The following is a 10549-nucleotide window of genomic DNA, read 5'->3' as shown; positions in this document are numbered from 1 at the left end:
AATGTTTTTCAGCGAAAGCCGCACGCACGCGCGTGCCACAGACACACGCGCGGCCACTTTTCAACAAAATATCAGAATGTATTGTTTAAAATAACTTTGTGATAGTACTCACCGTTAACATGAATGATTTTCCGTTCCTCGTGTTTGGTAAAAATCCAGGAAAACGATCGGAATGAAATTCAACTTGCCGGTCCAGAGGCGAAGTTACTGCTAGCTAGCCTGCACACGGCTCATAAGCTTCCACACTTGCTATCTGCAATCTACTTCTCGCAGAAGTATGTTGATGCTAACGTTAACATCGGGCTTGTTAAAATGTCACTGACATTCGACTGTTTCATCGATGGTATTGTTTCATTGCAAATTAGAATCAGAACATTTTCTCTCCTCTAAAGCTCCGGTGCATTCACGCTGAAGTGCACAAGTTGGGCTCATTTAAAGGGGCGTTTACCTGTTTCAACATGACGGCCACTATCATCCAATCAACATGGCGCTTTCGGCCATTCTAGGTCAGTGTCATCCAATCAAAATTGCGCTTTCCGCCAACTGCAGCCCCAACGGGAAATGAACGGCGAAAAAAAACGACAATATGTATTATAATATGTAATATTTATCGGCGAGCCATATGCAATCATCAAAAGAGCCATATATGGCTCGCGAGCCATAGGTTCCCGACCCCTGCCCTAAGGGGACACAAGTCAGTTGTGCCCGTCCCAAGGTTTGTGTCAGGAAGGGCATCGGACAAACATGCAAATCAAAATTCTGAAGATGGAGGACGCTGATTCGCTGTGGTGACCCCGGAAGCGAAAAGCTGAAAGCGAAAGAAGAAATTATAAGGTGAAATTAATATATTAATATTATTATTATCAACAGTAGCCAAAATGGAACTGTATAGTGCCACTTAGCAGTTTTTTTGACGACGATACTAGTGCAGCGTGTTCTACCGGAAACAAATTCCTTGTGTGTTCTACATACTTGGCAATAAAGATGATTCTGATTCTGATATTTCAAGCTATTATTTGTTAGAATTTTGATTATTATGGCTTAGAGTTTCTGAAAACTGCAAAATCAGAGTCCCAAAATTGAATTTGAATATCAAATGAAATCAACAGAAAATAAAGTTTAAATAAATGAAATATCAGCCGTCAGAAAAGAATAATCATTTTGTGTACTCAATACTTGGTTGGGCCCCCATTTGCCTGAATTCTTCAATGCGTGGCATGGACGATATCAACCTCTGGCAATGTTCAGGTGTCATGGAAGACAAGAATGCTTCAATAGTGGCCTTAAGCGCTTTTGCATTGCTCGGTCTCATGTTTCTCATGAATCAACTTTTTCACAATATTCTAATTTTCTAAGTAGTACCTGTATATACATATAAGCAATGTTACGGTATTTTACACACAAAAGAAAAACTCATTTACACACGCTCCCCTCCTTACAAACATTCGAGTTACGAACAACAGTACATACGAACATTTTTGTAGTAACATATGTAGTATTCACTCAAGTTGTACATGTACATATCTTGAAAGAGCATATATTTTATTCAATGTTTATTTTTCGGTACAAACCAATGCATGTTACTTATACAACCTTAAACATACATTCCATACAAAATATTGCACTTACGAACAAATTCACCTTACCAATGACCGTTTGGAACATTTCTCGTGTGTATTATCTTGTACCGAATATTGTTTTTTACCAATATGTGCTTTTATTTGACACATTGGACGGTTCACTCAGTATTGTCTCTCCTATGTTCATCAGAGAAGAGGATGTCAACTACCAAGAGAGGAACAAATCTAAGATGATCTCATGCTGTGACCAATGCTTGATGGTACAGTACAGTACAGTCTCTTATCCAGCGTCAGGTCACTGTGACAATAGCTTTAGCTCCTCTTGACAAGGAGGGGAAGTGGTTTGACTTTTAAAGGACAACCGACACCATTTTTTTGTTTCCTAACTGACATAAGAACAATGTTTTACAGCATTTAAAATACCCAAAACACGCAGGCTGATATTATTAGTCAAACACAAAACACTAATAAAAATGACTTAAAGTTGTCCAAAACTGCAACTAATGAGCTCAAACGTGGATTCAGATTCAGAAAGTCCCGCCCCCAGTTCGTGACTTCTCATCAGGATACTCCTTCACAAACTGCCTTGCTCCTGAATCAAAACAATGGCTTCAGGGAGTTCAGATTTTGAAAAAGATCCTTTCTTGTTACTCATCCAGTTATTTAGAATTTAATCAGGGGGTCAAGAAAGCATTCGTGTTCGATTAAAAAAAAAAACCTGACTGTCGGAATAATACTCTAACGTCCGGTGCTTGTGTTGTGCATGTCACGCTGAGGGGCATTACAATACGTACCAGGTTTGACTGTCATCGAAGCGTCCTTTCGGCTACACCAAAATGCTCGGTCCCCGTTCTGAAGAATGTAATCATCTTTGGCTTGAAAGAGCTCCATTTTACTTATGTACGTTCAACAAAATAATTTACGAGCTGGATGATTAGCCTCGAGAGGAGTTATCCATCGCTAACTCCGGTTATCTCCTCGTTGTCCTTCGGCTCTGGTCCGTTGGAAATGGCTGGGAATATGTGTAAACTTACACCTTCTCTATGCGTGTTACCGCAATTGGCTGCCACACAACGATTCACAATTGCGTTATTTATGTAGTTTGCCTTCTTCAGACGAAAAAAAAGTACACAAAATACATTGTGTATCGCTTTTTCGGTCAGTGGGGTTCCCTTAGCGACGTCACGCCGGCATCGTCATCAACTCGAAAACAAGACTTCATGAATATTCAGTGTGAGTCTCAAAACGTAAAATATAGCAATATGCGGTGGAATCTATGTAAAATGCGCTCAGTAGAAGTCATTTGAAGTGATTTTACAAATTATGGATGCAACTTGTCTGGAAGTGTCGGTTGTCTTTTAAGGCTCCACCTCTGTTTTCAATGGAATATCCAAAACCTGTGGCTGCAATTTCAATTATAACATTTCATAACACCATGAACATTCTGTAGGGAGAGATACTTTATTATATTTTTAAATTTTTTGTCATCTTCTTGTCAGCTCATCTGTCATGTCTTCTCGTTGTAACAGGACTGTGATAGTGACTACGACTACAGCCACGTGAAGCAAAACATACCTGGTACTGAAGGTTATGCTGAGTCTCAGTTGTAGACTTCCTTGGCTTGCTCACTTGTACACGTTGAGATTCTCACTGGGTTTTTGCACTGAATGAAAATCAATGGTAAATTGATGTACGTGTCGACCTCTCACGTTTGTATTACCGGTGCACATGATGTTGTGAAGGAGATATATTTTGTCTAATTTATTGCCTTTGTCATTGCTGCTGATGTCTTATTGAGTTGTCATTTTTGTGTCCAATCACGTATCATTGTTTAGTGGCAAAATAAAGACTTTTTTTATGTCACTCAAAATGATTACATGTGTACATAATTTGTATTAACAGAATGCCCTTTAATTGTAAGATTTTTTTGGGTGCGCCGGGGGTGCAAATTACCTCTTAGAAACGTTTGGTATTTTATATTTCTAATGAACACATCATTTTCACTGAATGAAAAACAATCCATTTTGAGAGTGATGCCTTGTCAGGATAAGATTATTATTTATGCAGAGTCAGTCAGTTGGTAAAGCGAATAGCATACAGCTGCAGTTTCTTCTCCTTTTGGTTTGTTCTGTTGAACTACTCATGAATGGAAATTCTTTCGATATTCATAAATCCTCATGAGGATTCCTTGAAAAACTCCCAAATACAAGTGGAGTTGACAAACAGCTAATAAAACTGTTGGGGGAAAATTGAATGAGTCCTCATTCTGTCTCATTTGTTTTCACTCTCTTACTCAGCTTATTTTTAACCCCCAAGTTCTTTAATAATTCAAACACTGCCATGCGATCACAATTATCAATTCTATTTCATATGAACTACCATGGCAACAGCTTACTCGTGGCAAGCAGAAACAATAGTTTTAAATTGCATGTGCACTATTCATATCGAAGAAGTGGCTCAATTTTGAGAGGATTGGAGTCCATCTATATTTATTCAAAAGAAAAAAACATATACTGTGATAACTCATCTTATGAACGCTTTAGCTAACGAACTTTTCGCCTTACGAATATTAAATTTGCGTGAATATAATCTTGGCATACAAACTAGTTTTCGACAAACAAACCAGAACACACGGAGCACCAGGTGGCTGGCGGACTACTTTTCGGTGGAAGAACACCAAACCACACAGTCGAACAGCGCCACGGTGTCCGGCGGACTAGCTTTCCACACGCAGTTTCTTTTAGTGCACTGAGTGCTGACGTGGTTTGTTATCGAGTGGAGTAATTTTGCTTTTTTGGGACCGAAAAAGACCCCACCACAGGCTTGTGTTAAGCCGAAGAGGACACAAAAGAAAATTACGGTAGAGCAGAAGAAGGACATCATCGAGAAACACGAACAAGGTGTGAGTTTGTGTGACTTAGTGTCCCAGCACCAGTTTGCTAAGTCGACCATTGCTACCATCCTTCGGAACAAGGAAGCTATTAAAGGTGCGTGTGTTGCTAAGGGTGTTTCCGTGTTGTCTATGCAACGGTCTCAGGCAATAGAATAGGTTGAAAAACTTCTGTTAATTTGGATTAACGAAAAGCAGCTAGTAGGGGACAGCGTGAGTGAAGGAATTATCGCCGAGAAAGCATCGTACAGGGATTCATAGTGTCATTTGTCATGGTGAGGCAGCCAGTTCTAATGATAAAGCTGCCGAAGCTTACAAGGAATCATTCCTCAAGACGGTGGAAGAAGACCATGTTCCTTGTCAAGTGTTTAATGCTGATGAAACCGGCCTTTTTTTTGAAAAAAGATGCCTAACCGGACTTTCATTACACAGGAAGAGAAGTCTGTCTCTGGGCATAAGCCTATGAAAGATATGCTAACCCTCCTTCCTACAGTACTTATGGAATGTGACTCTCTTTCCAAACAGTAACTCCCTGCCTCCCACCTCCTCCCACTCCATTCCATCAAGCCATCAACGACCATCACAAAGGTAAAAAAAAAGACTTTATTATATAGTACATATTATTTCTTTAATTACAATACAATAACACATTTATTATACATACAATTAGGTATATTTTGTGTAGTTTTAAATGTTATTTAGTAGAATTTTTATGGGCACCTGGGAACGGATTACTCTCATTTTAATTGTTTCCTATGGGAAATTAATGTTTGGAAGACACTTTTCACCTTACACACAGTTTCTGGGAACCAATTAAATTTGTAAGCTGAGGTATCACTGTACATGGAATAAAATGTGTACACGTTATGTAATGAAAAATATTCTGATCAAATAATTATTGCAAGTTGGTGATGAATCCAAATCAGAAATACAATTTGAAGCATTAGTGAGGTCTCTGATTGCCCACAACCTGTATGAAACATTTATCCAGTATAATAAATTGTGTCAATACCATATCAAGGCAACGTGGCAAAGCATACCAAAGCATATTTCACCGTATTCTAATATTCGTGACCCTTATCCCTCTGCAAGTTCTGAATTTGCGCCTAGTTATGTAAACTACAGTGTCTTATTAATAAATATGCGTCCCATCCCATCGGTTTCAAAGACTTGACACACATATTGCTGCAATAATTTAAAACTCTTGTGGAAAATATAGGGCAAACGAGAAAGCGTCCATAATATTCGCATCACAAATGATGTAAAATGGTTTTCATGGGTAAAAACACAATGGGAAATGGGATTACATTGTGAAAATTTGCTGGTGAATCATAAAGGGAAGGATATGCTCTGTGATATTACTTTTTCTTAAACGAACTCGCGTTGTGTATTTTAGGCCAAATAAACGACTTAAATTAATGAACGTTTTTACGATATTCACATTTTTTTACATGTACAGTGGGGCCTCAGTTTATGAACACCTTGCCTTACCAACTTTTCGGTTTACGAACGTTAAATTTATGAAAATTAAGCACTACTTTTCGCGATACACACCCCCACCACGGCAGGCGGAGTAATCTTCGGCAGAAGAACACCAAAGCACACGACCGAACAGCGCCCCAGCCGGCCTACCTTTCCACACCCCCTTTCTATGAGTGCACGCGTCGATTGTCTTCAACGATACTTTTGCTGTTATGGGACCGAAAAAGACCCCACCACAGACTCGTGTTCAGCCGAAGAAGACACAAAACAAAATTACAGTCGAGGAGAAGAAGGAGATCATTGAGAAACACGAACAAGGTGTGCGTTTGTGGCGTCACATGTGCGCACCGCGACTTTCATGTGAATCTCACTTGGCGCAGATTTCTAGTAAGACAAATGCAAGACCTGCACCGAAAACGCTGTGGTGGCATGGCTCAAGGGTATAATGAAGAATTGCAAATCAAGAGGCTTCGTGTTCGATCTCACTTGTTTGCAAATTTGTCTATTCTTTATTTAACCTAAATGTCAGGTGAGAATTATTGAAGGAAAAACACAAACCAACAGAATCTTGCATGTTGGAGAATAGCTCATGAGTAAACTGGTGATGAGCAGTTTAGAAGTTGTAAGTTCAAACCATGCTGCCTGCACCCTTGACATTTTATGAAATAAGTCAGGCGTTTTTAGCCCGAAAAAAACCAACCATGCATACTAAGGCTTTTTTGGCCTGAAAAAACAAACAAAAAAAAAAAACACCATGTATAGTGAGGCTTTTTTGGCCCGAAAAAAAGCACAATGTATAATGAGGCATTTTTAGCCCCCCAAAAAAAACCAACCATGTATAATAAGACATTTTTGGCCCGAAAAAAACAACCAAGTATAAGGGGTTTTTGGCCCGAAATAAAAATGACCATGTTTAGTAAGCCGTTTTTGTCCCGAAAAAAAATGACCATGTCCAGTAAGGCATTTTTAGCATGAAAAAGTATAGTAAGGCTTTTTTGGCCGGAAAAAAACAACCATGTATAGTAAGGCATTTTCGCCGATAAAAAAGACCATTTGTAGTAAGGCGTTTTTAGCCGAAAAAAAATAACCATGTATAGTAAAACGTTTTTAGCCGAAAGAAAAGACCATGTATAGTAAGGCGTTTTTACCCCCCCTCCCCCAAAAAAAGGCCATGTATAATAAGGCGTTTTTAACCGGAAAAAAAACACCATGTATATAGTAAGCCGATTTTAGCACGAAAAAAAGGACCATGTATAGTAAGGCGTTTTTAGCCGAAAAAAACAACCATGTATAGTAAGGCATTTTTAACCGAAAAAAAACGACCAAGTATAGTAAGGCATTTCTAATCGAAAAAATAAAACCATGTATAGTAAGCCGTTTTAGCCGAAAAAAAAAACGGCTAACTATACATGGTCTTTTTTTTTCGGCTAAAAACGCTTTACTATACATGTTTTTTTGCGCTAAAAATGCCTTACTATACAATGTTTTTTTTTTCGCTAAAACGCCTGACTATACTTGGTCTTTTTTTTCCGCTAAAAACGGCTTACTATACATGGTTGTTTTTTTGGGCTAAAAACGCCTTACTATACATGGTCTTCTTTTTTTCAATTAAAAATGCCTTACTATACATGGTTGTTTTTTTGGGCTAAAAACGCCTTACTACACATGGTCTTTTTTTCGATTAAAAACGCCTTACTATACATGGTCTTTTTTTTCGGCTAAAAACGCCTGACTATGCATGGTGGTTTTTTTTTGGGCTAAAAACGCCTTACTATATATATATATATATCTTTTTTTCGGCTAAAAACGCTTTACTATACATGTTTTTTCCACTAAAAATGTCTTACTATACAATGTCTTTTTTTGCCGCTAAAAACGGCTTACTACACATGGTTGTTTTTTTCGCGCTAAAAACGCCTTACTTTACATGGTTTTTTTTTCCGCTAAAAACGCCATATTGGGCATGGTCTTTTTTTGCGCTAAAAACGCCATACTGGGCATGGTCTTTTTTTGCGCTAAAAACGCCATACTGGGCATGGTCTTTTTTTGCGCTAAAAACGCCTTACTATACATGGTCGTTTTTTTTTGGGCTAAAAACGCCTTACTATATATATGGTCTTTTTTTTCGCCTAAAAATGGCTTACTATACATGGTCATTTTTTTTTTCGGCTAAAAACGCTTTACTATACATGTTTTTTTCCGCTAAAAATGCCTTACTATACAGCATCTTTTTTTTTCTGCTAAAACGCCTGACTATACGTGGTCTTTTTTGCCGCTAAAACTGCTTACTATATATGTTTTTTTTTTTGCTAAAAGCGCCTTACTATACATGGTCTTTTTTTCCGCTACTAATGCCTTACTATACATGGTCTTTTTTTTCGGCTAAAAACGCCTTAATATACATGGTCGTTTTTTCTAGGGCTAAAAACGCCTTGCTACACATGGTTGATTTCTTTTTGGGCTAAAAATACTCTATGCAAGGTTGCCGGCTATTTTTTAGGGCAGGGGATTGAACCTGTGACCTTATGCATGAAAAGTATGCTCTTTACAACTGAGCTATATCCCCACTCCACTGGTTGGAAAACGCTTTACTATACGTGGTCGTTCTTCTTCACGTAAAAACACCTTAACTATACATGGTCTTTTTTCGTCAACTAAGAATGTCTTACTATACATGGTCGTTTTTTTTTTCAACTAAAACCGCCTTACATGCCGTTTTTAGCTGAAAAAAAGCCTGTGTAAAGTAAAGAAACACATACATACATACATACATACATACATACATACATACATACATACGTACATACATACATACATATATGCATACATATATACATACATATATACATACATATACACATATATACACACACACACACACACACACATATATATATATATATATATATATATATATATATATATATATATATATATTACTACACATGGTCGTTTTTCTCTCTCTCTCTCGTGTAAATATATATATATACACACATACACACATCTATATATATACACACATATATATACACACGCACACACACACACACACACACACATATATATATATATATATATATATATATATACGAGAGAGAGAGAGAGAGAGAGAGAGAGAGAGAGAGAGAGAGAGAGAGAGAGAGAGAGAGAGAGAGAGAGAGAGAGAGAGAGAGAAACGACCATGTGTAGTAAGGCGTTTTTGGCCTAAAAAACACCATGTATAGTCAGGCTTTTTTGGCCCGAAAATAAGCAAAATGTATCGTAAGGCATTTTTAGCCCCCAAAAACAACAAGCACGTATAATACGGCGTTTTTGGCCGTACCATGTTTAGTAAGGCGTTTTTGTCCTGAAAAAAAAATGACCATGTACAATAAGCCATTTTAGCCCGAAAAAAACAAACATGTATTGTAAGACATTTTTAGCCCGAAAAAAAAAAAAACGACCGTGTATAGTAAGGCGTTTCGTCTCCCCCCAAAAAAATCACGCTTTGGGTCTAAAAAAAACGACCATGTATAGTCAGGCGTTTTTGTCCGGAAAAAAGGTACCATGTACAGTGGCCGTCTTTTGACGAAAAAGACGACCATGCGTCGCGAGACTTTCTTAGACCGAAAAAATGATATCGTATAGTAAGGTATTCCCCCCCCCCACCCTAAAAAAACGACCATGTATAGTGAGGCTTTTTCAGCATGAAAAAAACGACCATGTGTAAGGAGTTTTTACCCCTCGCCCCCCCCCAAAAAAACAACAAAACACCATATATACAGTATAGTAAGGTATAGTAATGGGTTTTTAGCCCAATTAAGATGACCATGTAAGTAACATTTTCCCTTCAGTGACGTGCGTCTGAAATAATCATGTAAAAGAGAAGACAAAAAAATGGCACAACTTAACTCTAAATCTCCCACTCTGTCCATGTCTCACCCCCCTTTTAGTGTCCAACTCAAGAGTATTGGAGCGGGGGGTGGGGATGCTTCTGGCATTACACTGTGTATCTGTGCTGTTATGAAAGACAAACCCAAGAATGGGTGTTTGTTTCCCGTATGATTCGGTGGTGATTATGAAAAAAAATTGTTGGGAGAAATGAATGCACATTAAATAAGACGAGTGTGAAAGGGGTGGGGTGGGGTAGTGAAAGGAAGAGAGATAAGTGTACCACACCCAGCCCTTTTGCATCTTTCCCCTGCCGTCATCTCTCTCTCCCACTCTCTTCCTCACACACACATACACGCATGCACGTACACACACACACACACACACACACACACACACACACACACACACACACACACACACACACACACACACACACACACACACACACACACACACACACACACACTGCTCCTCCTCTGCTCTCCAAGTCTTTCTGCTAGTGTTTCCATGAGAACAGCGCACTGGGCATGGGGGGGGGGCGGGGGGTTGGTAGGATGATGCTGAGGCTGACGTGTCCTAAGAGTGCTGTGTGCGTATGCATGCATGAATCTATGCAGGGGTGATCATTCCTGCTCACTTTCACATTTCTCTACTGGCAAGGGCAGCTTATGACGTACCCAGAAAACATGTTTTGGCTATTGCTTCGGCAGCCGCGTTAACATGA

The 10549-nt window shown here is 38.7% G+C and overlaps 1 protein-coding gene across 1 annotated transcript in view; it reads left to right on the top strand.

Moving 5' to 3' along the window:
• mpzl3 (myelin protein zero-like 3) overlaps window positions 1–3453 on the top strand; it is an 8662-nt gene extending 5209 nt beyond the window's left edge. The window contains exons 5-6 of the mRNA XM_089014345.1: window positions 1771–1840; window positions 3110–3453. Of these exons, the coding sequence (XP_088870471.1) occupies window positions 1771–1840; window positions 3110–3190 (151 nt within the window). The 3' untranslated portion in view covers window positions 3191–3453. The remainder of the gene's footprint in view (window positions 1–1770; window positions 1841–3109) is intronic.
• Window positions 3454–10549: the final 7096 nt, after the last annotated feature.

This window comes from Hippocampus bargibanti, linkage group LG14, assembly GCF_051943395.1.
Source record: "Hippocampus bargibanti isolate YZ-2025 linkage group LG14, ASM5194339v1, whole genome shotgun sequence".
Lineage (NCBI taxonomy): Eukaryota > Metazoa > Chordata > Actinopteri > Syngnathiformes > Syngnathidae > Hippocampus > Hippocampus bargibanti.
The sequence above is the reverse complement of the archived record's forward strand: the minus strand, read 5'-3'. Positions and strand labels throughout refer to the sequence as shown.